The 27,308-nt window shown below is 43.9% G+C and overlaps 1 protein-coding gene across 3 annotated transcripts in view; it reads right to left on the bottom strand.

Moving 5' to 3' along the window:
• EPAS1 (endothelial PAS domain protein 1) overlaps positions 1-27,308 on the bottom strand; it is a 132,172-nt gene that overhangs the window by 26,523 nt on the left and 78,341 nt on the right. For all 3 annotated transcript variants that reach the window (XR_014154537.1, XM_081854619.1, XM_081854620.1), the window contains 5 exons: positions 20,049-20,200; positions 18,772-18,856; positions 15,336-15,454; positions 15,013-15,215; positions 1,574-1,680 (listed from right to left, as the gene is read on the bottom strand). Coding sequence is in view for 2 of the 3 variants with exons in the window: in XM_081854619.1 (XP_081710745.1) it covers positions 1,574-1,680; positions 15,013-15,215; positions 15,336-15,454; positions 18,772-18,856; positions 20,049-20,200 (666 nt within the window). In the remaining variant the exon portion in view is untranslated. The remainder of the gene's footprint in view (positions 1-1,573; positions 1,681-15,012; positions 15,216-15,335; positions 15,455-18,771; positions 18,857-20,048; positions 20,201-27,308) is intronic.

The following is a 27,308-nucleotide window of genomic DNA, read 5'->3' as shown; positions in this document are numbered from 1 at the left end:
TGGTTCTGTTATCTTTTTCGGTCTAGGTCATACTGACTATAATAGTAAGGCCAGAAGCACCTGGGTTTCACTCTCTGTCTCTCTTTCCGTCTGGTGTAGTGTTCTGTATCTTAACACCTTAGTGTTAAGGTTTAAGTCTTATTATAAGTTATTGCAAGTTTAAGTTAAGTCTGCTGCAACTGGATTTCTTACGGGCAGTGCCAATCCTGAATGTATTGGATTTGTGACCGTTATGCTCATTTGTCTTCAGTAGCAGTAAAGCTCTGCTTTATGAAATATAATTGCCTCTGGTCTTTTTTTTTGGGGGGGGGGGATTCTGCAACGTGTTTAAGTTTTTACTCTGCTCACTTTATGTTGGAATCTGCTCTGCATCAATATAAGTAGAGTTCATGACACAAACTAGGGTGACTATGTGTCCTACTTAACAGAGGACAGTCCTCTGTTTGAATAGCTGTCTGGTTTAAAGGTAAAGAACTGTAAGGAGGGAGAGTTGTGGAGGGAAAATGGTGGCTTGATATTTTCCATCCATTTAGCAGCAACCTCGACAGCAGACTCAGCAGGCCCACAGATCACCTCATCACCTCACTCTTCCCCATTATGGCGAGATGCACCGTACTTCCATTTAAATGCTGATTTAAAATTATTTCCAATTCTGCATCTACACATATAAATTTAGCAGATTTTATGCAAACCACTGTCCTCCTTTGCATTCTTTTTCGTTGAAGCATAAGTGCCCATGCTTGAGGAGAGAAGCCCTGGGACTGTGGCTAAGGTCTCTGCCCCTTAACCATGATCTGCAGCCCAAGTTTGTCCTATGTTTCCAGATCATGCTTAAGGGGAAGAGATTTGAATGACGATCCCAGCTTTGAACAACATGTTGAGCCAAACCTTTGGCACACTGTGCTAAAAGGACCAGGGAGGAGCAGAACTTCTGTGAACTCCTCTCTGGGAGTGAGCATGTTTGCACGGTCCCAATAAGCCATAGCTTGACTTATCACGAGGTGCTTACCAGGCCAGTGTTTGTATGAAAGTGGACTGAAGAGGCTCATGAGCCTTAGCACCAATTATTTGTGTTGCCCACTGAATAAATAAATAAATAAATATACAATGAAATTCAAAGACTATTTAGCTAAATATGCTAAGATAACTTAAATAGAAATACTTGCTAGTACCAGACTGGCTTAGGATTTAAATATGTGATTTTATAGAATAATATGTTTAAAGTTAATATGAAAAGAATGTTATTCGACTAAGTAAATTTTATGAGAAATTAGTTTTGGAAATCCGTTACAATGATATACATATACAATGATATACATTGAAACTCAGCCAGGGGGATTTGAGGAAGTCACTTAACAATGTTAATAATAGTGAAATAATTACAGTTAGGATTTATGTGTGTTTGTTTGTTTGTTTATAAATTTGGAAAATTAATTTAAAAATTCTGAACAAACAAACAAACAAACAAACATACAAATCATGCTCCTGCCAAATAAATGCAACCTCACAGCTTTGCAATGTGCTCAATAACACACATTCCTAAGAGAAAATGCAGGTTTAGAATGAGACTCACAGTTCTGATGACTTTTGGTCATATTCTCAGAGTCCAGCGCATGGTAGAATTCATAGGCAGAACGGCCCAACAGCTCCTCAGGATGGTATCCAACTAATTCAGTGATCCTTCATGAAACAAGCAAACCAACATTTTCATTAGATATTTGGTTTTGAACATTTTTCATTTAGTAGCGTGCCTTCCCAAATTAAAGAAAATCTGAGCTTGTAAGGTTTTTATTGGTATTGCCCTGAAGAAGTGTACTTCAGCTTCACTGGGACAAATAAACCTTCTTTCACGCAACTTTGTGATTTCATCTTTCTCTCCCTTTTATGCCCTGATTTAGCATAGGATAGCTTCTTACATTCCTACTGAATGGTGCATTTGGTTGCAACAAGATAGCTCTAAAAGCAGTCGTTTTAGCAATTGCTGATCTAAAACATAACATTAAGAACATACCAGAGCAGCATCCTCTGCTGTAGAGTTTTATCTCACTGCATCAAAGGCAAATGCACAAGTGTGGACATATCTAGATGGGACTTCTACCTGGGCTGAGCATCTCTTTAAATACCTGGTCCAAACCCCCCCCCCCTTTCTTTTTTGCTGGATTTGCAGGTGCTTCTACATTTGTCTAAGCATATTTGTCCAAGGTTTTAATGTAACTACCTCTACTAGAGTACACAGTTTCAGTTAAGTCCCCGTTAACTATTGCACTAAAATAAACAAACATTCCTGATCACACATGCAAACTGATTGCCAGATGACTGCAGCATCAAGTGCTGACCTGTGTGTGTGAATGAGCCATCACCATACACCACAAGACATAACTTTTATGCCTTCCCCATAGATCCAGATATCAGGTTTTGAATAATACAAACACATGCAGGCATAAAATGGCCAAAATTCTACCATACGTTTTGTATAAGATTAGATGCTTCTCAGTAGAGTTTAAGAATCATTTGTCAATATTTACAAGCTGAGCATAGCAGCAAGAACACAAAATGCCCGAAGCCCCAGAGTAGTGCCACACAATGATGACATCAGTGTGTAACTTTGTATTTGATCAGCAAATGATATTTCCAAATCCAAGCAGTTCCTTGCTAGCAAATCAGGCCTTAAGACTAGAGTGAAAGGGAGGCTGGTCTCCAGTCACAGGTAAGGAATCAGGAATCCTTGTTTAGAGAGCTAACCTGCTGAAGTTAGCCCTGGTACCATTTGACACCTGCATCATTCTAAACCATGGTTAGCTTTAACCAGAGTTTGCAAACTTTGGCAAGCCTGCTATGCTAGCATTTTGCGCACACATAATGAAACAGCAGAGTGAGCTTGAAAAAGATAAGGAAGAGAGGAATTTGCAAACAAGGGTGGAAGGAACACATAGTTCACAGAACGGTTGTAACTTTTTAACCATGGTTAAGGCACCAGGAAATGTTGTGTCTCTACTGTGCTATCCGCAACCCATGATTCTGACTGATTTATGTTGATAGAGCAGATTGGAATGGAGCAGAGAGGGACCCAATTCACTTTTGACTCTTGCTCCTCTTTGGACTTACATCATTTCTTTAGTTTTGACTCTCTAAATTGGAATTTATAGTTAGGGGTTAGCTCATTGCTTTTGGTATTTCCTTTACTAAAGCGGATATTAAACAAACAAATGCTAGGCAATACGTTAAATGATGGCTTTCCCCCAGCTGCTGTACTTATGCAATAACGTTTCGTAGCATAAATTCGGCAAAGATTTTCACACAGTGACTCCATTCCTTGCGTCACCAATGTACAAACAAGTACCAGGTTACAAATAAATGCCACTGTGAGCATTTGGCTTCGAAAACGTCAGTTGTGTACAGAGGTAATTAGAGAAAAGACCCTATTGTAGCATGTATACTGTATCAGAATGATTGATGTACATTGCTATTAAAATTCAAAGTCCCCACCTTTGTTCCTCCTCCTCCACTTTTCAGGATGTCCTTGCTATATTTTGTGCAGTTTTTGTTGTTGTTTCATTTTCACATTTTGTATAGTTTTGATCCTATCTAAGTCAAGAGTCCATACACTAGCTATCTGCAGAACGAAACTGGAGGATGTATTTAAGAACAACTGCAGAATGAAAGGGCTACACCATGCCCCCACCTTTTGAACGACTTTGCTCCCAGTTGACATTAACCTTACAAAGCCAGGAAATACAACCTCAGAACAAGCACACAGCCTCGTCTGCCTGCAAGCACGTAATTGCCATTATCACTAATGATGGTAACACTGTATTCTCACAAAGATCCTGACTTCTGCGAAGGCTCTTCTACCCCACACACATTTTACGCAGGGTGTTGTTGTTTTTTTAAAGGACACGGAGCACACTGGAACTTGCGTCAGCAGAAAGAAAAAGAAATCAGGCTCCCATCTGTCAGAAGAGCCCCCAAATACGTTGTAATGCATTATATTATCTGAGAGCACATCTCGGGGGTTAACATCTGTGATGATGGAAGACCGAAACAGAACACAGATCTCCTTCCCCAGCTTAAACTAGGAGGGCAGCACCATAGCTCAATGGTGGAGAATAAGCTTTGCATGTAGAAGTTCCCAGGTCCAATCCTTGGTCTCTCCATGCAAGGCTGAGAGTCTCTCCTGTTTGAAACCGCAGAGTGTGTGTAAGCCAACATTCCCAAGCCAGGTGTTCTCAAGATATTTAGGACCTCGACTCCCATCATCCCTGACTCTTGGCTATGTTGGCTTGGGCTGATGGGAGCTGGAGTCCAGAACTTCTGGAGGGTACCAGGTTCAGGAAAGGTGGTGGAGGCAGCATTGAGCTAGATGGATCCAGCTCAGCACAAGCCTGTTCCCCATGAGTGGGAGACAAGAGGAAGTTCCAAACCCTGTCTTCATTAACTGCTCTTGTCCCCACAATCTAGGGCAGGGATAGTACCTCTGGTGGGGGGACCCGTTGTGTTCCTTCTGGGGCTCGCTCAGCTCTCACCTGTGGCTCCTAGAAGCTGTCAGCATGCGACAGTAGCCACAGCCTGGGGAACGGCCTCAACTGGCTGGCTAAATCAGGGGAAGGTGAATGATGGGTCTTGAGGAACTTCCCTCATCCGAAGCAACGAGAGAAAACCCCCACATTGGCACCAACGAAAATATTTTATTCTATTCATTTAAACGATTTAGTTAAGCAGCTTTTTCTTTGGATAAATACAATGGTATTTGGAATAGGTTTACACATAATATATTTGGTTACTGACAATTATATCGGAATTAGGATAATAACAAAATACTGTACATTAATGAATGGTGATGTAACAGTATTTTTTTCTTTTCTTTTTCCATTCTCACTTTCTTTCCTCCCCCACTATCTTTTTATAAATGAAATTCTCTTAATAAAATAATAAATGATTTCTGTAACACTTAGCTACAATCGTCTCTAAGTAAAAAGTGGTCAGAGCTATAAAATCAGTCTGCATCAGGGGTGTATTATATCAGTAAACCCATTCTAGAATGACTAGAATAGTAGTTGCTGATGATGTACTAACCAAGCAGTAGGTGGCTAGGATAACTGCATCCTAAATACTGGAATAACTGCACCGATTTTGAGCTTTTGAGCAGCAAAGTGTCAAGAAGGAATGCTGAACTTCCTTCATTTTTCTCTGTAACTTAAATACAACATTAAGCACTTACTACTGACTGCCCCTGCCATGGCGAACCAGTGCGTTTTTAATCCATTACTTTTCTTTCAGTCTGTGCTTTACTTCCTCAATGCAACATCAACCTCGAAAAGTTCACACCCCAGAATTACCTCTTGCGGTACATGTGTCCTGCGAAAATGTCATGTTCAGCTGGATCAGATGTAATCTTGGATTACAAGGTCTCATGCATTAGGGAAAGAGGTGTTCTGTTGCCTTTTCACTGAGGCCTACTAAGAGGTAGGCACGCAGCGTTGCAAACAGCTATTTAGATGCTAAATGTCAAGGGAACAGTGTTTATTCTCTTAAAACAGCAGGTAATGAGGAAAGCAGGGAAATTCTAAACCTGACCTATACGAGATTGAAATATTATCCAGGGATTAAGGTTTTTAAAACAGCTACTTTTGAAAACTGGATAAACCATCCATATGCCGATAAGCTTTTAGCAGAACTGCCTTAATAACACACATGGCCCTGCCAATTTTTGTAAAGCGAAATATGCATTTGATTCTTTTTCTTCCACTCCCGAAACCTGTATTCATGAAATGAGTTTTATTTTCGGCTTTCTGAGCTGCCGGCAACAGTCTGCAGAAAGCGCCTCGTGGGTAGCTATCCTGCTTGTTTCCAAACCTGTAGTAAGTTCAGAATCAGGGTTTTTCAAAAAAAACAACAGCAACCCTAATGCACGCAGACTGCCGGCATGGAAATTGCATTAGCCAATTGCAGGTGGAACCAAGCACCAGATGCGATGCTAAATGGCCAGCCAGTATCATGTCACTCCCTTTGCCCAAGTCCCTTTCAAGTGGCACACGCGTCAGGCATAGATAAGACCAGAAATTATGTATTGAGGTCCATATGTTCTTAGCATTGCAGCACGTTAGACAGTTTGCCCAGAAGTCTCTCTGTTTATATTTGGTTTTGCAATGGAACTATACATTGCAGTAAACACGGGAATGCCATCCAAAATGGCAGCTCATCATCAAGTTTAACCCCTCTTTCAGTATACCTTTAAAATGCACATGTGTGCAGGCATCACCTAACTCTGCCTAACTGTATCCTAAATATGGGCTGCCTAGTCTAGGAACAAGCGAGTCTGACAAATCTGGAGAACAGCATTGCAAAATTCGAAGATGTGTGAATTTCAAAGGATGACTATACTTCAGGTTGTGTATTGTTCCGGAAAGTGAGCATTAAGTAGGTTCACCTTTAAATGTGGACAGAATCAAATTTACTTATTTATTTTATGTTTTTCATAAAATTTATACCACTGCTTGGTTGTAAAGAAAACCTCAAAGTGGAAGGATAAAACAAGAAAAATCAAAGAAAAATTCACAACCCTGCTTTAAGACATGCAAAAGTTAAGATGCGAAAGTAGATTAAAATTACCTCTAAGTGCCTGGGTAGGCTTATTTCATCAATAATGTTTTTAGCAGGTGCTGAAAAGAATGCACAGATGGCACCTGCTCAGTTTCAATTGGCAGGGAGTTCCAAAGTGCAGACGCTGCCACACTAAATGATCAGATTTTTACAATCGCAGAATGGGTATTATGTGGCACCTGTAGCTGTGACAATTCCACTGATCCAAACGGTCAAGTGGGAATTTCTCTGCCACCCCAATGTAGTCTAATAGCCCACCTCTTGCAGAAGTTGAAAGATTTGGTGCAGCACAGGACGGGGAAGATTTATCTCCGAAACTAAGGATAGTGGATGACACACTTTACACAATATAGTCGTACTTTGAATGCCTTGTGAGTCTAACATTTTGGCTCCTAAACGCTGCAAACCCGGAAGTGAGTGTTCCGGTTTGCGAACATTCTTTGGAACCTGAATGTTCGACGTGGCTTCCGATTGGCTGCAGGAGCTTCCTGTAGCCAATTGGAAGCTGTGCCTTGGTTTCTGAACATTTTGGAAGTCGAACGGACTTCTGGAACAGATTCCATTCGACTTCCGAGGTTCCACTGTACTGGGCTATATGGCTTAGCTAAGGATAAAGCCACTGGTATGTCCCTATGAAAGAAACCTTCTCCACAACCAAAACACTGGTTTAAAGCTCTCTCACACACAATACCTGACATATCCAGTTCCAGGGCCTGCATAAGACATTTTGTCGCATGAGGCCAAAGCCAGTTCTCCAACCTTCCCCATACCACATAAAGAAACAAATTGGACCTACAGTTCAAGCAGACAGCATCTTCTGCTGCGTCTGATGTAGGGATATCTGAAAATTTCAGTGGAAATGGAAAAGGAAGTGGAAATTGCTGCAGTTTGTGTGTTCACCTGTGGCCAGGAATGGAATTACCAGAAATTAGCAGCCGCTGGAAACCACAGGGAGGAAGAACGCTCTGGTCCTCAGGACCCACTTCTGGGTTTCCCACAGGTATCCAGTTGGCCACTGTGAGAACAGGATATTGGACTAGATGGGCCTGATCCAGCAGGGGGTCTTCTTATGTTCTTATGGAAATTGATCATGTGAATATCATTGGTATTTGTTCACATCACTGTTGTGGTGTTGTTGTTTTTAAAAGTTCACAAGCGATGTGCAGTTAATGACCTTTTTTACATTGTTTTGCATAGATAGTTGCGTAACATATGTGCAAGTTCAGCTTGCATTCAGTAGCAGACAGCGAGATGAATAATGTAGTATTTGGTGGAAATGGAACTGCAGTGGAAAGGGAACAGTGCTGATTGTGACAAACGTAGGCCAGAATGGAAATCACTGCTTTCTTACATCCCTGAGGACAGTAGGCTAGTTTATGACATGCAGGTTAGGCCCCCAAGGCACACACAATTCTCCCAACATCTTGCTGATGCCCCATACCATCTGTTGCTGGAGATGACTTCCTCTCTCTCCTTAATGGTACCTGTAATGGTTCTAGGGGGTTGCTCATGCGTAAGTTGCCGCCACTCTTGGCTTGGTTGCCTGGTTGAACCCTTTCTGTCTGGACAGCCCTTCACTTCGTGGCTGTCTCAGTCGCTGGCAGAATCCGTCAGTGGGCGTTTCTTAAACTTCTTCCAGCAAAAAAGTTCTTTGACGCCAAGTCTCCTCCTACTCTCCCTGCGCGGAAGTCTTCTGCGCAGGGAGGGTGTGGGCAGCGGAGTACTCGTGCTCTCCCCACTAGTCTCTGGTGAAGAGTCCTGGAGCCTTTTCTCCGATTCCCCCATCTGCCCCCCTTCTCTCCTGGTGTTACATTGATTTCCTTCCCCAACAGATGGGCTGCCTCTCTCCCTCCTGGGACCCTCTCCGCCATCGCTCTGGAGCCTTCCCTCCGCCTCTGGCTCTGATGGCAGTTCCCTGACAGTACCCTTGTCCTGTTAACTTATAAGAAAGTAACAGAGTTGAACCCACACTTAAGCTTATTTCCATCTCACAAATACACAGGAACATGAACTTAGTTCTGAAGATGGCCCCAGTTCAAACAAATAGTGGAATGAAACAGTTTTTACAAATAATGGAATGAAATAACCAGCTCTTGTTTTTAATGTGGTTTTAGCCACCGTTCCTGCAGGAACTTGTTGCATTTTTCTAACATCTATATTTCAAAAAGGCGCGTAGCTGCTAATTAGAGAGAGAAAGTCGTGTTAGATGTGTTAGGCAACCTGCTATCCTTCAAGCAATGGACTAATATGTAGGTAAGCAACAAACAAGCATAGCATGGCCTGCAAGCTGAAGTCTGATATACTTTTCCCTTGGGAAAGCCTTCCCCCTTCAATGACTCCAACTCATGGGTGAGTTGCCAGATGGTCAGGGGAGCGTCACAGCAGCTAATCTGTTGCATGCTGCCTATTCTGTATATACCAGTGGTCGAGAACCCAATTAAGTCTGCCAGGGCCACCCATTTAGTTTGCAAGGCCATGTGGGCCAAGTCATGCCCTCCTGCCCTGTGTCTGATGCCATATATACAAAGCCCTCTGCACAGCGCTTTGCAAGCCCCTGCAATCGGTTGATCACCAGGGACGCAGGTGGTGCTGTGGGTTAAACCACAGAGCCTAGGGCTTGCCGATCAGAAGGTCAGTGGTTCGAATCCCCGCGACGGGGTGAGCTCCCATTGCTTGGTCCCTGCTCCTGCCAACCTAACAGTTCAAAAGCACGTCAAAGTGCAAGTAGATAAATAGGTACCACTGCAGTGGGAAGGTAAACACCGCTTCCGTGTGCTGCTCTGGTTCGCCAGAAGCGGCTTAGTCATGACGGCCACATGACTCAGAAGCTGTACGCCGGCTCCCTCGGCCAATAAAGCGAGATGAGCGCCGCAACCCCAGAATCGGTCATGACTGGACCTAATGGTCAGGGGTCCCTTTACCTTTACCTTTATGCACATGCTTTGCAAGCTAAGAATGTCCACTGTTTGTCTGGCACTCATAGTCAGCAGTGTATACTAATGGCAAGCTCATTCTCAGAATGCAAATCCTCATCTGGGCAAAACATGGGCAGCACCCATGCGGAAGAGGGAACCCCCCACAGCATGTGAAACCCCATGGTTTGCAGAAGTACAAGAAATCAGGGGTCTTAAAAGTTGCCAGCAGGAGCGCCTGGTGGGGAAGGACCATAGCTCAGTGCTTTGTATGCAGAAGGTCACTGGCTGAATCTTTGGCATCTCTAGGTATGGCTGGAAAAGTCTGAAGCCCTAGAGGGATGGAGCCAGTCAGTCTGTGCTGTGCTTAGAGGGACAAACGGTCTGATTCTGATTCCTATGATGATCTGCCTTAGTTTGGCTCTCACTAAACCAAAATCAGAAAAACAACATTGTGGACCTGGTCTAGTATTTGCTTTTAAAGTTGGATTCAACATTAACTTCAGTTTAAATGTCTGACGAAAGAGACTTACTAACTGCTGCATTCCAAATGCTTCCAGTAGCTCTCACTTCCATGGTGAGAAATGTCTGGGTTTTTGCCAAAAGAACCAGGAAGTGTGTGTTTTGAGTATCGCTCTTTGCCTTTTTTGGGTGAAATCCCCCTAAAAAAAGCTCAACAACTTCTTGAAATACGGCAACCCTACATCTCAGGTTAAGGGGAAGGGTTATTTCTGCTTTAAGGAGGAAGCGCTGGTCAGCTGCAGAGTTCATTAATCTAGAAGGATTTATTAACTGTATTTGCAGCAGAAGCAGTTTTAGCGCTGGGTTTGAAAACGGGGCATCCTAGCTTATGGGAAAGCAAGTGGAAAAACCTGAGCGTTGCACAATGGCAAGGAAAGCATATTTCCCAGCACTGCTTGACAGACCACGAGGCTTTTGGGACAAATATCCATTGCTGACGTTGTTTAATAAAGGGACTTTGAGGATTTTGCATCACTCCCTGTTCTTCGTCACCTCTTCCTGATCTGGGAGTGCCTGCCAGGGCATTTCCGCAGGAGGAAAACACTTATCTGGCTGGCCCATATCCTTTCCCCTCTTGGTGCCCATTCAGATTGGGCGGGCTGCTCTTTTCAACTCTTGCTGCCAGGCTGCAACCCTAAGCAAGCTTACCAGAACTGCCCTGCTAGATTTAGGGGGTTCTGCTTCAGTTTAGGATGAAGGCTTGTTTGCCCCCTCGCGTTTCCTCCAAAGAGCCTGCAGCAGTGCAAACAGGGACCTCCCATTTTATCCTCATCAACCAACCCTCCCTGTGAGGTCAGTGGCTGGAAAAGGTTCAGAAAAAGGGGGACCCCAAAAACAATCAAGTGTGTGGAGCGCCTCGCCTGAGGAGGAAAGGCTGCAGTGTTTGGCACTTTTGAGTTTAGAGCAAAGGCAAGTCAGAGACGGGACATGGGTGGCGTTGTGGGTTAAACCACAGAGCCTAGGGCTTGCAGATCAGAAGGTCAGCGGTTCGAATCCCTGCGACGGGTGAGCTCCCGTTGCTCGGTCCCTGCTCCTGCCAACCTAACTGTTCAAAAGCACGTCAAAGTTCAAGTAGATAAATAGGTACCGCTCCGGCAGGAAGGTAAACAGTGTTTCCGTGCGCTGCTCTGGTTCGCCAGAAGCGGCTTAGTCATGCTGGCCACATGACCCAGAAGCTGTACCAGTAGAGCGAGATGAGCACTGCAACCCCAGAGTCAGTCATGACTGGACCTAATGGTCAGGGGTCCCTTTACCTTTACCGTATGTCAGAGATGTCATGACAGATGTTCATAAAATTAGTAAAACGATGAAACTTGTTCCCCCCCCAACTTGGATGGCTTTAAAAGGAGATTAGACAGATCCCATGGACAAGAGAGCTATTGATGGCCAGTAGCCCAAATGGCTATCCTCTGCTTCCGCGGTCAGAGACAGAAAAGCTTCTGAATAGCAGTTGCTGGAAGCCACAGCAGGGGAGTGGGCTCCTGTGTTCGAATCCTGCTGTTGGTTTCCCACAGGCATCTGGGTGGCCACTGTGGGAACAGGATGCTGGACGTGATGGGCCCCTGGCCCAGTGCAGCAGCCTCTTCTTATCATAGAATTGTATAATTCAAGAAGACCACAAAGGTCACCTAGCCCCCTGCAATGCAAGAACATGGGACCCGAAACCCACGGCCCTGTGATGAAGTCTCACACTCTACCGACTGAGCTTCTTATGCTAACTAAGGTTGAGATATACCCAAAGGACCGCCTCTTTCCCTATGAACCTACCCGGACCCTGAGATCATCTTCTGAGGCCCTTCTTTGTGTGTCTCCTTCTCGAGAGGTTCGGAGGGCGGCACCATGAAAACAGGTCTTCTCTGCAGTGGCTCCCCATCTGTGAAATGCTCTCCCCAGGGAAGTTTGTCAGGCCTTTGGTTGATCTGATTTATATCCTATGCCTTTTTAAAATGTGTTTTTTTTTAGGGGGGGGAGGGCTACTGGGTTGTTGTTTTCATTTTTATTAGGTATTTTGTGGTTTTATATCTTGATTTTATTCTGTGAAACACCCTGAGACCTCCAGGAATAGGGTGGTACAGTAGTACCTCGGGTTACATACGCTTCAGGTTACAGACTCTGCTAACCCAGAAATAGTGCTTCAGGTTAAGAACTTTGCTTCAGGATAAGTACAGGAATCGGGCTCCGGCGGCATGGCAGCAGTAGGACGCCCCATTAGCTAAAGTGGTGCTTCAGGTTAAGAACAGTTTCAGGTTAAGAACGGACCTCCAGAACGAATTAAGTACTTAACCCGAGGTACCACTGTATATAAATTTTAATAATCATAATCATACTCATAATAATACAGTCATACCTCGGGTTAAATGTGCTTCGGGTTGAGCATTTTCAGGTTATGCTCTGCAGCGACCCAGAAGTAACTGAATGCGTTACTTCCGGGTTTCGCCGCTTGCGCATAAGCAGAAGCTCAAAATGATGTCACGTGCATGTGCAGAAGCAGCGAATTGAGACCCACGAACGCGCAGACGTGGGTTGCATTCTACTCAGGATGTGAACGGGGCTCTGGAACGGATCCCGTTCGCATCCAGAGGTACCACTGTAGAGAGATGACAATGTCCAACACCACCCAGGCTACATTCAGACAACCCTTATCTGATAATTTTCCAGATTCATTTAGAATCAGTGCCATTCTGTGACATGCTCCTAAGATTAGGACTGCAGCTTCCTTTTACCATATTGTAAACATCCTCAGGGCCGGCCAGGGCATTTTGCTGCTTGGCTGAGACAAAACAAAATAAAAAAATTCCTTCCAGTAGCACCTTAAAGACCAACTAAGTTAGTTCTAGGTATGAGCTTTCGTGTGCATGCACACTTCTTCAGATACACACGTGTGCATGCACACGAAAGCTCATACCTAGAACTAACTTAGTTGGTCTTTAAGGTGCTACTGGAAGGAATTTTTTTATTTTGTTTTGACTATGGCAGACCAACACGGCTACCTATCTGTAACTGGCTGAGACAAAGCAGTGAAGGGGAGGCGTGGGGAAGTCCAGAAAAGAAGTTACTGAAAATGGGAATTAAAAGGTAGTACTTTTCTTATTTTTTTCTTTTCTTTAATTTTTCGTTATGTATGCATTTTTGTTATTTGTATTTTTCAAAAATGATAATAAATATTATTTAAAAAAAAGAGAGACAAAGCAGTGAATGACTCATCCTACAGACCCCCCTCACTCAAAACTACACAGCACACAAAGCTAGTTGATTTGTTTTGGGACCTGGGGCAGAAAGTCCCACAGGAGTCTGTTTCCCTCTGAGGCAGTAAAAAGACAATATGAAATTAAATAACTCTTTGCTGCCCTTTCATGATGTCCCAGATTCGCTGCCTGAGTTGGTGACTTCATTCTGTCTAATGGTAGGAAAGGCCCTGGCCATTCTATTTCTATGAAAAACACTGTGTGTGTGTTTGTGTGTGTGTGTTGTGCAGACTTGCATTGCTTTATTCCCACATCCAACACAGATTCAGAGCAAATTTTTTAAGCAACGGGATATTTACTATGCCAAATCCTAAAGCATGTTCTGATCCCCATCACAAGTCGCCTTTGTTTGTCATAAGAGCATTAGTTTAAATCTTTCTTACAACCGCTCAACTTTCTTTTTTCCTCTCATGGTGGGTTCAGGGCAGTGCTGAATGTTGCCCTCTTTATTTCCAGGCCTTATGAAATATTCTCACGGAAGCTGAACTCCTGCAAATGTTTAACTCAGACAGCACATGAACAGTCCCATTGTCTTTCCTAGGTTGATCTCAAAAAGAATGCTCATGGGCCCGTGTTGGTTTTTTAGGCCTGTGTGAAATTATATAAATAAACCCCATGATGCAACAGGAAAGCTTGACCTGGCATTGCTAGGAGTACTGGAATGGCAAGAGAAACAAAAGGATTGCAAGGAAAGGATTAGCGCCAAGACGGATGCTTTTGGATGAGGCCTGCTGCAACTTGTGAGCACGGCTTGCAGAATTTTATGCAGTAGCCTACAAAAGCTTTTGACGTGTTGAATTGGTTAGTCTTTCAGATGCCACAAGAGACTTCCTTTTGTTTTAAAAAGACTAGAAGTCATTGCCAAGGCAAGTTACAAAATACATGAATTGGCCAGATGCATTTGACTTGGGTATCTCACAACTTGCACAGTCTTGCTTCAGTCCCGCCTTTGCCAATCGGATTCCTTCCACATATTTTGGACCACAATTCCCATCAGCCACAGGCAGCGCAACCATGTTGGGAGTAGGTAATAAGTCTGTGCTGGCTGTGGGTGATGGGAGTTGTAGTACAGAACGTCTGGAGGGTGCTCAGTTGGCAACAGCTGTTTATTCTCATGGAAACACTGCATAAGACACAGGTTGGACAGAGAAATCGCCTCTACCTTTTAGACTTTTTACCATATCAACTGGTTCAGGTGTAGGATTCCTAGTTGAGCAGAAGTTGCCCACTTCAGATCTTTCTGCTCAATGCAGGAAGGTCTTCCTGCTCAATGAAGGCAAAGCATGTAGGATGGGGATACTGGGGCAAAGTGTACCCCCTGTGCCCCCTACCCACATGCCCAAATGGGGCTAATGTGATATTGTTATACAGGGCAGGCACAAACTCTTCAAAACTCTCCGAAAGGGAAGAACAGGGTTGTTCTAAAGTCATAGCACACCAAGACCAGACAAAAATACTTTGAATTCCCAGCAGCCAGCTTAAAATGTTTAGCAGCTAATTTCTATACAGAAATAAGTATATGTTTAAATTCTTTTGCATCGGCCTCCTTTTTTTTTTTTTTTTACTTGCCACGGGTTTGTCTAGTCCTGGGGGTACTGTTCTCCCTATCGAGCCATATGTCTCCTTTGGGGTTTGCCTAAGTAACTGCGTTTTGCTCTGGTGTCTAAGAATATTCTTTAAAGAAGGGTGCCTCTCAATTTATCACGCCGGAGAGGCATTATGAGTCTTTTTACCTGTCATCACAGTAGGTGAATTTCATGTCCATGCTGTGACGGCTCAAGAACGTCTTGCTGTCCAGGGGGATGTCGGTATTGGAAGGGTGTTGAATGGGTTCACACATTAATATCAGGCAAGACAAGAGAGGCTCTTTGTAGCCACAGAGAGCATGAGGAGGGCAGGTATTATAGACCTTCAGTTGTCCAGTGCAGTGCAAAACCTGAAACATAAAGAAACTATTTGTACGAAGACAAGGGTTTTGATTTTTTTAAAAAAAAACAACAAAGCAACTTGAGTAGATTAAATCTTTCAAAAAACATACGTTAAAAAAAAAAAGTACCTTCCATGTGGCCGATTTTAGATTCACAGTTCTGCCTCTGTTGGTAACAGTGCATTTCATTCTCATGAAGAAGTCCCGCTCCATGGTCACCTCTTTATTCTTTTTCCCAAAGCCTGGACCTGAGAAAAATGTGGACAAGATTCTTTTTTAAGGCTTGTTTTGCAGTTTCCGTTGCATGCTCTAGTAACCAGCCAACAAAGTTACCGTATTTTTCGCCCTATAGGACGCACCGGCCCATAGGACGCACCCAGTGGCGTAGCGTGGGGGGTGCAGGGGGGGCCGGCCGCACCGGGCGCAACATCTGGGGTTAGGGCAAATCCACGGGTTAGGGGGCGCAAATCCACGGGTTAGGGGGCGCAAATTACTTGCCTTGCCCCGGGTGCTGACAACCCACGCTACGCCACTGGACGCACCTAGATTTGGGGGGGGGAATAAAAGAAAAAAAATTATTTCCCCCCCCCCAGACGCGGGGCTGGGGCGGGGCAAGCCCGAGCTTCCCCCGACCCCAGCCCCCAGAACGGGTCCCAGAGCGATGGCAAAGCTGTGCACAGCTTTGGCATCGCTCTCGGAGCTTGCCGGGCTGGGGGGATAGCTTCCTGAAGCCTGGAGAGCAAGAGGGGTCCGTCCGCACCGACCCCTCTCGCTCTCCAGGCTTCAGCGAAAGCCTGCATTCGCCCCATAGGACGCACACACATTTCCCTTCATTTTTAGAGGGGGAAAAGTGTGTGCTATAGGGCGAAAAATACGGTATTTCAGAAGGACCAGAGTAGGAACATTCCCAAAACCGCTGTGATCAACTAGCTACACACTTTGAGGATAAAGATAATCGATTTTGGAGTGACCTTGGCAGTTCCAGATGAAGTCCCTAATGCCAAATCACTGATGTGGTGTGAGATCAGTTTCAGCTTATGCAGTCTGCTGATGTGAACAAGGTTCTGGCAGTTCTATGTCCAACCACATGCCCTCTGACTCTCTTGGCTTAGTCAGTCTAGCAGAGGGGGTTGCCTGGTTGGGCATGGTTAATGCTTCATTGCATGGGAGGCTGGTCCATGGTGCCTTGAAAGAGACAGTGGTACAGTCACTCCTAAAAAACAGGCCCCGGACTGGAATAACCTTCAACCAGTCAAGAATATCTGCCCTTGGGGGAAGGTGATGGGAGACAGCTGCAAGCAATCTTTGATGACATTGATTTAGATCTGTTCCAATCTGGGTTCAGGCTAAGTTGCCCTTGGTTGCTTTGATGGATGACTTTGACCAGGGCATGAGGAGTGTGACCTTGCTTATTGATCTCTTCGCAGCTTTTGTTACCGTTGACCATGGTACTCTTCTGAACCAGCCCCGTGGAATGAAAATTGGGAGCACTGTGTAGGTGCTGGTCATATCTACAAGACCAAGTCCAGAGAGTAGCCTGCCTAAAATATTTATGTTTAGGCAAGCACATCCAAACACATGTGGGACACGGGAGGCGCTGTGGTCTAAACCACTGAGCCTCTTGAGCTTGCCAATCAGGAGGTTGGTGGTTCGAATCCCCATGATGGGGTGAGCTCCCATTGCTCTGTCTCAGCTCCTGCCAACCTAGCAGTTCGAAAGCACCCCAAAAAGTGCAAGTAGATAAATAGGTACCACTCCGGCGGGAAGGTAAACGGCATTTCCGTGCACTGCTCTGGTTTCGGTGTTCTGTTGTGCCAGAAGCGGCTTAGTCATGGTGGCCACATGACCCAGAAAAAACTGTCTGCGGAGCAGACAAATGCTGGCTCCCTCGGCCTGTAAAGCGAGATGAGCGCCGCAACCCCAGAGTCATTCACAACTGGACTTAACTGTCAGGGGTCCTTTACCTTTTTATCCAAACATAGATGTTGGCATCTTTTATTCCTTCTTACTGTTACCTTTAAATGTTTTTAATTCCCTTTAACTGTTTTCTTTGACAATTTTAACAACCCTTGCAAACAACTTACAGGTATATAAATTTTGTTAAATAAATATGCTAATCCCTGTGTAAAAACTGTCCCTCTTTGTTCTGGGCATGTTGACCATCCAGTCTGGTGAAGCCATCTTCATCAGCACCACTCACTTAATCTAAGAACAGTTTGGGTGGGTTCAGAGAACAATGTGATTCCCATGAGGGTTGCAATTTATCACATGATAAGATGCTCATTTCATCACATGATGCAGTGAGGGGGAAGAAAGCTCAGAAGCGCAAGAGAGATAAACACTTTGTCCACAGGTTAACAGATTATTTGATCCACCCTGTTATCTGTTGTTTCGATTACTCTACAAAGTTTCTGTGCAGCTGATTGAGAAACCAGGTGATTATCATCTCCCTAGAACAGTTCTCTGCTTGGCATTGCTGCACTGAAGGTTATGGGAAAATATATGGACTCCTATCAACCCCAGCCAACATGGCCAATAGTAATGGATTATCTGAACTGCAGCCAAGCAGTAGATGGAGTGCCACAAACTTCCCATCCCTGTTTTAAGGCAGCCTTTAGCATCTCTGGGCATGCTGGCTGGGGCGGAGGTGAGTTGTAGTCCAAAACATCTGCAGGGCAGTAGGTGGGGGAAAGCTGTTCAAAGCAATTATTGCTCCATGTACTGTATCCTAAAACACTTCAGCCATTGCTTAGGCCTCAGGATGCGTCTTGGGTGAGATCTGGAACAGACGGTGGATTCAAATGCTCTGCTCACTGCAGGCAAAAGCCAACACCTTAACAAGTTAATTCCTTCGTTTGTCCAAATACAGAATCCCTAAGGCCCTATAAAGCAGATCCTCTTGGAAGAGTGAAATGTGTTTCCTGGCACAGTAGCTACCATCTTCTTGTGCTAGGGGGAATTAGGGAGTGACCATATGAACTAAAATCCCCCTCCTAGTTTCTCCTAGAGATAATGCCCTAGAGCCAAATAACAGTTGGCATTAGCTTACACTTTCTAAAAAGAAAATACTTCCCTGGTTGCAATAATTTTCCCAGGAGAAGCAGCCATTGCATTTGGTCTTGAGTCTGGAGGTTCAGACAGGCGAAGTGCTTGGGGAGACACACAAATCTTTCTATTATTCATTAATACTTTTAGTTAATTTCCTTAAAGCCCTCAAAACCTCTCAAGACGACTTACAGCAGAAGAGAGATGAATCGCTCATATTAAAAAGACTTTAAAAACATGAAACACTAAAAATTATAAAAGAAGATCTGCCTCCCAAAATCAAGCCCCCACCTCTCCAACAACATTCAAATGATTACCACAATCAGCTGGCTGAAATATCGCAAAACAGCAAAAAAGAAAATTAACAATAAAATGCCCAGGAGAAGAGGCGTCCTTGCCTGGCACCAAAATATATTATTAAAGACAAGTCTTCTTGGGGATACTACTCCATAAATGATGCACAAAGTACACTGCAATATTGTTGTTGCATTATTATTATTTTAAAAAAAATATTATTTACCATTTTTCAAACTCAGGTTTTCTCGAATTTCCTCATGATCACATGGGTGAGTGAAGTCAAAAATGCTGTGTCCGGTCAGCTCCACCTGTTTGACCATCAAGACAAACAGATTAAAAATGGGGTTGCGAAAATGAAATTACGCTGGGAGCGTATTTTGGATCCCCTTCTTCCCAAAATGCACCACATGACAAAAAACTTTGAGCAGTGTTTTACAGAGATGTTTTAGATAGCAGCTGACTGTTCATTGTAAATTCACACTCTAGCCGTTTTTGTACTTGTATTATGTATTAAGTATTTATATTTCCTTCCCACTCTGTTCTATGGCCTGATGGTAGTGACAGCAATAATTATTTATCATTTTATGAGTGATATTTATTTAAAGTATCTGCAAGTCACTTCATCATCATCATCATCATTATTATTATTATTATTATTATTATTACTACTACCCGTAGATAACAAAAAGTTATAAATATTTGTTATACTTTGTCACAATCTTCTTAAGGTTCCAACGACTTCCCACAAACTCCTTATGTCTTTATATGTTCTTTTACTTAGTGCACTATTTGTCTCAGATTTTGTTGTTAATTATCAGAAATATTGTACTTTCTTATACAAATCCAATATATCATAGAAGTTAATCAAAGGCTGCCACAGACATCATGCTATTACAATAGTCTTTAAGGTACTTTTTATATATACCCCATTTCTTAATAAACGTTTGGTCTGTATGGTCTCTCATTTCCCCCCGTTAATTTAGCCAGCTCTGCATATTCCATTCATTTATGTTGCCATTCCATCTTTGATGGGATTTTCCCACCCTTCCAGTTTGAAGCTATTAAGATTCTTGCAGCCACGGTGGCATGTAAGAATATTTCCCTTGCATTTTTGGGTATTAAAAGCAACCATAGAGCTGCAACCTGCTGGGCAAGCGAATAGGCCTATCTGCATATTCCATGTTTCACTTGTGCACATTTAAATCTCCTCTTGGGTCCCTCTGAGCTTAACCCTGGCCTCTTCAGGGCTAAACACCCTTGCAGCCACTCTAATCCCAGAACAGCAAAGGCACCATCATTCTCTTCCTTAGAGTACTTACAGGAAGCTTTTGCTAAGCCACATTTAACAAACTAGATCTACCAAGTAGAGCAAGAAGCAGAAGTCATATTATACCATAAACCACCCTGTGATCCTCGGCTGAAGGGCAATATACAAGCTTAATAAATAAGCATCACAGTATTATCCAACCTGCTACGTGAGATGCACAGAAAACAGCTCACCTGTGTCAAGCCCATATACTTGCTGATGTTCTCCGACAAAAAGATCATGTCTCCATCCTGTGTGATGACAGTGATAAATCCCTCCAAAGCTTTCAGGTACAAGTTGTCCATCTGCTGATCAGGCTCTATTTTACTCTCATTGTCACCACAGACTGCACAAAGGAGTGGGGAGCGGAGGGGGAGGAGAAGCAGGACCAAAGGGAAGAGACAACAAAAATAAAAATAAATCAGAAATGATGCTTTGCAGTATGCTAGCAAATCCCAACCAAAATCATATCTGATATAAAGTCCATGGCTTTGCTTTTACTGGATATCTATACAGTTTAACAGCATTAGAAAAAAAGTTACAATAATTATAATATTGTGGCAGTTCAGGCAACAAAGCTACAATATTATTTGACATTGGGAACCCATAAAGTGGCCTTATATTGAGTCCGACTGTTAGCCCATGTAGTGCTGCATAGCCTACAGACTGGCTGACAACAATTTCACAGAACTGAAGGGACCCTGAGGGTCATCTATCCCAACCCCCTGCAATGCAGGGATCTCAGCTAAAGCATCCATGGCAGATGGCCATCCAACCTCTGCTTTAAAACCTCCAAGTCCATAACCTCCCGAGGGAGACCATTCCACTGTCAAACAGCTCTTACTGTCAAAAAGTTCTTCGTGATATTTGGTCAGAAACTCCTTTCTTGTAACTTGAAGGCATTGGTTTGAGCCCTACCCTCCAGAGCAGGAGAAAACAAGCCTGCTCCATCTTCCATATGACACAGCCCTTCAGATATCTGAAGATGGCTATCATATCTCCTCTCAGACTTCTCTTTTCCAGGCTAAACATGCCCAGCTTCTTCAACTGTTCCTCATAAGGCTTGGTTTTCAGACCCTTGATCATCTTGGTTGCCCTCCTCTGCACACGTTCCAGCTTGTCAATATGCTTCTTAAATTGTGGTGCCCAGAACTGGATGTAGTACTCCAGGTGTGGTCTGACCAAGGCAGAATAGAGTGGTACTATTACTTCCCTTGATCTGGACGCTATACTTCTGTTGATGAAGCCTAGAATAGCGTTAGCTCTTTTTTTGCTGCTGCATCACACTTTGGACTCATGTTAAGTTTGCGTTCCACTAAGACCTCTACAGTGGTACTTCAGTTTAAGAACAGTCCTGTTTACGAATGATTTGGTTTACGAACTCTGCAAAACCAGAAGTAGTGTTCCGGTTTGTGAACTTTACCTCAGTCTACAAATGGAAACCGAACGGTGGAAGGGCACCGGCGGCTGGAGGCCTCATTAGGGAAAGTGCACCTCGGTTTAAGAACGGATTCGGTTTAAGAATGGACTTCAGGAACAGATTAAGTTCATAAACTGAGGTACCACTGTAGATCCTTTTCACATGTACTACTAGGAAGCCAGGTGTTTCCCCATCTTATATTTGTGCATCCTAAGTGCAGAACCTTACAATTGTCCCTATGGAAATTTGTTAGTTTGGGCCCAGTTCTCCAATCTGTTAAGGTCATCATCTTCAGCGGCATTAGCTTCCCTTCCCAGTTTGGTGCCATCTGCAAATGTCAGCAGGGCTTTCAGAGGAAAGTCTTTACCAGAACTTCCTAGATATCCCAGGAACTGAACACGGGACCCACTTACCTACTATAGCCCTTACTCACTGAACTCAATTGGGACCTACTTCCCATAAACAAACACAAAAAATTCTGGAGTTATAGAAATTTGCCATCTTACTAGGAAATGCATGTGGAACCAGGCATATTTACACACACACCCTTAGCTAAATAAGGAACTCCATGCAGATGCAGTCACTGCTTGATCTAAGTATTGGAGCTGCACATGCTTCGTTAGGAAATCAGGCAATTAGCATTAATAGGGGAGGAAGAAAGGGATGCGACTTCATTTCCCCTACAACAAAACCCTCCCAAACAGCTATCTGACCAGGGCTGGACATGAGCAGTCATTCCACCTGCTTCTATACAATAACATAAAAATAAATAAGATGCTTATGAGAGGCTCACAAGTAGGTCATGAGTGCAACTGTACTCTCCTGCCTGAGTTGGAGGATGAGGCTGTAAGTGATGACTAGCCATGTTCCGTCTCGGATGCAGTAATGCTTCTGAGTATCAGCTGCCAGAAACCACAGGAGGGAAGAGGGCTGCTGCACTCAGGTTCTGCTGGCAAGCTTCTCATGGGCATCTGCTTGGCTACTATGAGAGCAGGATACTGGTCAGATGGGCCACTGGCCTGATCTTCTCATGTTCTTCTCATGTTCTTGTGTGATCCCAAGCAAATGGTATACAGAGGCTGGTACTGTCTCTGATACTGAAGATAATATAGGCGTCGTGATGATTAGCAACTGGTAGCCTTATTGTGCCAATGACAAACCTAGACAGCATCTTAAAAAGCAGAGACATCACCTTGCCAACAAAGGTCCGTATAGTTAAAGCCATGGTTTTCCCAGTAGTGATGTATGGAAGTGAGAGCTGGACCATAAAAAAGACTGATCGCCAAAGAATTGATGCTTTTGAATTACGGTGCTGGAGGAGACTCTTGAGAGTCCCATGGACTGCAAGAAGATCAAACCTATTCCTGAGTGCTCACTGGAAGGACAGATCGTGAAGCTGAGGCTCCAATACTTTGGCCACTTCATGAGAAGAGAAGACTCCCTGGGAAAGATCCTGATGTTGGGAAAGCTGGAGGGCACAAGGAGAAGGGGACGACAGAAGACGAGATGGCTGGACAGTGTTCTCGAAGCTACCAGCATGAGTTTGACCAAACTGCGGGAGGCAGTGGAAGACAGGAGTGCCTGGCGTGCTCTGGTCCATGGGGTCATGAAGAGTCGGACATGACTAAATGACTAAACAACAACAACAGCCTTATTGTGCATGAATTTGCCTAACCCTCTTTTAAAGCCATTCAGGTTGGCAACCAAAGCCTGGACAACAGACTGAACAGGTAGGCCGATCACTCGCTCACAGTCTTTTCCATTATGGCGAAATGGATCCTTTCTGAATTTCCGTATAAATTAAAATATGCACATTTCATGCAAGACGGTGTCCGCGGCTGTCCTCTTTTTTTGGCGTTGAGTTTCTGCTTTGGGGACGAACATGTTAAATAGCTACCTTTCTTTATTGCAGCAGGCAGTTCCACAGCTCAACTATCAAGAACCTCCAATTGGATTATTCCCACCAAGTGGCTGCAAGCCACTGAGTTAGGCTGGTTTTTGCTTTCCAATGATAATTTCAGTCTTGCAACAACAACACATATATATATATATTTGTGGTTGTATTTTTATTTATTTATTCATTGAAATGCTGGGTCCTACCTACTGTTAAATGCCAATCTGTCTCCTGACTCTTAACACTCAATGAGAACTATTCGCCAGGGATGGGAAGAGATTATTCGCACTAGGTAACGTTGGAAGAAATCGAGGTTATGATTTAGAGAGCCACATGATTATTTAGCAAGCACCCAGTAGGTCTTTCGATTTGTGTTTAGGGAACAGCCGCCTTTGTGTGCAATGCAGCCATCTGATTTTGAAGTGGGGTGGGAGGGGGTGGGGAGACAAAAAGGTTATGTTGGGTGTGTCCAGGACTTTGAAGAACCAAAAGTACCTCTCTCTGGATTGTGGTCAATCTGTCTATGCCTAGCAGCCTTTTCTGATGCAACCAAAGCGTTGAGGAAGTAATTGGACTGTCAGCACACTCTGGGGGCTGGTAAAGGTAAAACAGCCTTCCATGAAGGCTGAGGCTCATGGGAGCTGTGGTCCAAAGCATCTGGAGGACACCCAGTTGGCGAAGGCAGATGTAAAATATAAAAACAGCTCTTCCCATTGATAGTGCAACCTAATCACTCTCACAATATATTCTACAGAGGCAGTACGCCTCTCTGAATACCATTTGGTGGGAATCGCAAGTGGAGGAAAGTGCTCTTAGTGTTGGCCATTATGAGAACAGATTGCTAAATCACATGGACATTTCAACCTGCTCTAGTTGGGCCTGTTTTGTTTTCCTAACCAGCAAACTATATTTTGTAGTTAACTGGGGCTCTGAACCAGAATTTCAATATGTGGCTGGCAGTTCTGGTTTGTACAAAAGGTACAAACCAAGGTTTGTTGGAATGATATGTAACAGTAAACTGTGTTTTGCAACTATCACCACTCGGTGGTGGGGATTGGGGAGTTCCTTTCAGTTTTAATGACAAATTTTCATTAAAGAAAAAACCCTCCCAAATTTGTACTTCTTGCAACAACACACAGATACTGCTATCCTTCTGGAATTCACACATCTCCGAATTTTGAAATGCAGTTCTCAAACCAAAGGATATGTGAACAAACATGCATATATTAGTGGAAAGTCTACATAGAACCATTTGTATTGGTGAAAATAATGTACAAAAATCCATTATGTTCTGGGAAATGGTTTGCCAAAATGTGTATATTAAGGAAAATAGCATGTTGCATATAAAAATGTCTATATTAGGAAAAATATACACCAAATACTGACAAATGTTCATGAGGACTTTTTAAAATAATTGCGAACTGTTGGAGAAATGAACTGAAAAAGAAGATACTTACAAAATCCACATTTTCCAGATTCAGCCATCACTATCTGGTCATATAAACAGTAGCAGAAAAGGAGTTTACACTGGTGCATGGGCCAAAACTGATGACTGCTATAGAGTAAATATCTGCTGCTAAAGTCAATAGGAAAGATACCAATATATGTATTGCTCTGCTACTTTTAAGGCAGTCAGTGTTTAGCCAAAACAAACTCTTTACAGAGCAAAGGTCACATAACACAGCAAGTTGCATGATAAGTATAACCTTTCCACTACTCTAGGTCCCAACCCTGTTTAGACTTGTAGTCTAAAAGCAATGCTGGTCAAATGCAAGAAGTCTATTCAAGTCCTTTTGTTCTGTTTACTTTTGCATATAGATTTGCTCAGAAAAGCTCTTCAGCCAGGGACTCAAGTAAAGATTGCTGGGGTGATGGGCCTCAGTTGCATCAGACATGTGCTGAAGCAACTGCCCTGTACCATAGCTTGGTACTGCTCCTAAACACTGCTAGCTGAATAATAATAATAATAATAATAATAATATGGATGTTGGTGATCTGACACTAAGTAGAGCGCATTGCAGTAGTCCAAGCGGGAGATAACTAGAGCATGCACCACTCTGGCGAGACAGTCTGCGGGCAGGTAGGGTTTCAGCCTGCATACCAGACGGAGCTGATAAACAGCTGTCCTGGACACAGAATTGACCTGCACCTCCATGGACAGCTGTGAGTCCAAAATGACTCCCAGGCTGCGCACCTGCTCCTTCAGGGGCATAGTTACCCCATTCAGGACCAGGGAGTCCTCCACACCAGCTCACCCTCTGTCCCCCTAGAACAGTATTTTTGTTTTGTCAGGATTCAACCTCAATCCATTAGCTGCCATCCATCCTCCAACCGCCTCCAGACATTCACACAGGACCTTCACTGCCCTCACTGGTTCCGATTTAAAAGAGAGGTAGAGCTGGGTATCATTCGTTTTACTGTATAATGGAGTGTTGGCCTGGAACCTTTGTGGAAAGACTATAGCTCTGTGGTGGAGCATGCAGAAGGTCCCATCTTTGATCCCCAACATGCCCAGGTAGGACTAAGAAAGGCTGCTCTCTGAAACCCTAAAAAGCTGCTTGCTCTCTGTCATTATGGACCAGGGTGGGGAGACTGTGGGCCTCCAGATATTGCATGACAGCATGGTCAATTGTTTAGGGTGATGGAAGTCCAGCAACATCTGGAAGGCCATAAGATCCTTACCCATGGTGCTCATAAAATTGAGCTACATAGATAGACCAATGGTGTCAGACAGGTGTCAAACATGCACACCTGGGTGTGGTGTCCTTGGATAACTTAAAGCTAGCTTTCCATACTTCTGAGCATATAGTCCTTGCGTCACTGAATGGAAAAAGCGAATGAACAACTTCAATTATGAAAATGCCTCGTTTGTCCTTTTGCTCCCTCAAACAGCGTATATGTCAAAATTTGCTACAAAACGTAATTAGCAAATTATCTGGGCACAGTGCAAGTCAATCATAATTGCTTTAAGAGGCTGACTGTAGCAAAGCTGGATGGGTGGTTGAGCTGTTTCATTTTCTGCTGGGGTTTACTAAAGTTCATTATAATGGCTCCAACAGCCACTCTGAAATTCACTATATGCTTCATGACACTATCAAAGAACTCTACTAGGTTAAGTGAGACTGGGCCTGCTCTTGCAGAAGCCATGCTGGTTCTGCTTCAGCGAGGCTTGTTCTTCTACATGCTTGGCTATGTTATCTTTAACAATGCTTTCCATCAGTTTTCCAGAGACATCTAACTAGTCTACCATTTCCAGCATCCATCCCTGGATCCCTTTTTCAAAATGGATGTTACATTGGCCATTTCCCAGTCTTCAGTAGCTGGAAACCACAGGAGGGGAGAGCACTCTTGTTCTTTGCTTGAGGGTTTCCCATAGGCATCTGAATGGCCACTGCAAGAACAGGATGCTGGATTAGACGGGTCATTGGCCTGATCCAGCAGGCTATTTTTATGTTCACCCACCGCTTCCAGTTTATGGGGCTGAACGACCGTAAAATCTGCTTTGTCCCCTCAATTCCAACAGCAATAAGCCAAAGGCTTTAATTTGATCGAAGCTTTTCTCTTGGAGAAAATTTAAGCAACCTTGTGAACTATTGTCTGCCTTAAAGGGCTATAATTGTTGTTTTGTTTTTTTTCTACTTTAATACCATCATTGTAATTATTTGTTAGTTAACTTGGACTTTGGGAAGGAGGCGTGAGGCTCTGGCAGGCTCCTAGAGCCCTCCCACCTCCTTTCCAAGCTGGGAAAGCGCTAGCTAGACTTTGGGAAGGAGACGGGAGCTCTCTAGGACCATGTCAGAGCCCTTAGTGCCCTTACAACCCTTCCCTTAGTGCCTTGCTTACCTGGCTTAGGGAAGGCAGTGTGAGGGCTGGGTGTCAAATGTTGCAGAAGGCTGCCAAACAATGCCCTCGAGGGCTGCATGCAACCCACAGGCTGCATGTCGGACCATCCTGTTCTAGACTTTACCACGAACGTTGGTTTAGTTGCCTTCTAAAACTATAGTTTTGCTAACAGAAAACAATTAAGAGGAAGGGCCATAGCTGACTGCATTACAGGGGGCTAGACCAGATGATGCTTGGGTTCCTTGCAACTCTACAATTCTATGATTCTATGACTGGTGGAGCACGTAGAGGTCCCAA

The sequence above is a fragment of the Podarcis erhardii genome (genome assembly GCF_964252035.2).
Source record: "Podarcis erhardii genome assembly, chromosome: 3".
In the NCBI taxonomy this organism is placed as follows: Eukaryota; Metazoa; Chordata; class Lepidosauria; order Squamata; family Lacertidae; genus Podarcis; species Podarcis erhardii.
This window is presented reverse-complemented; position numbering and strand designations above follow the sequence as displayed.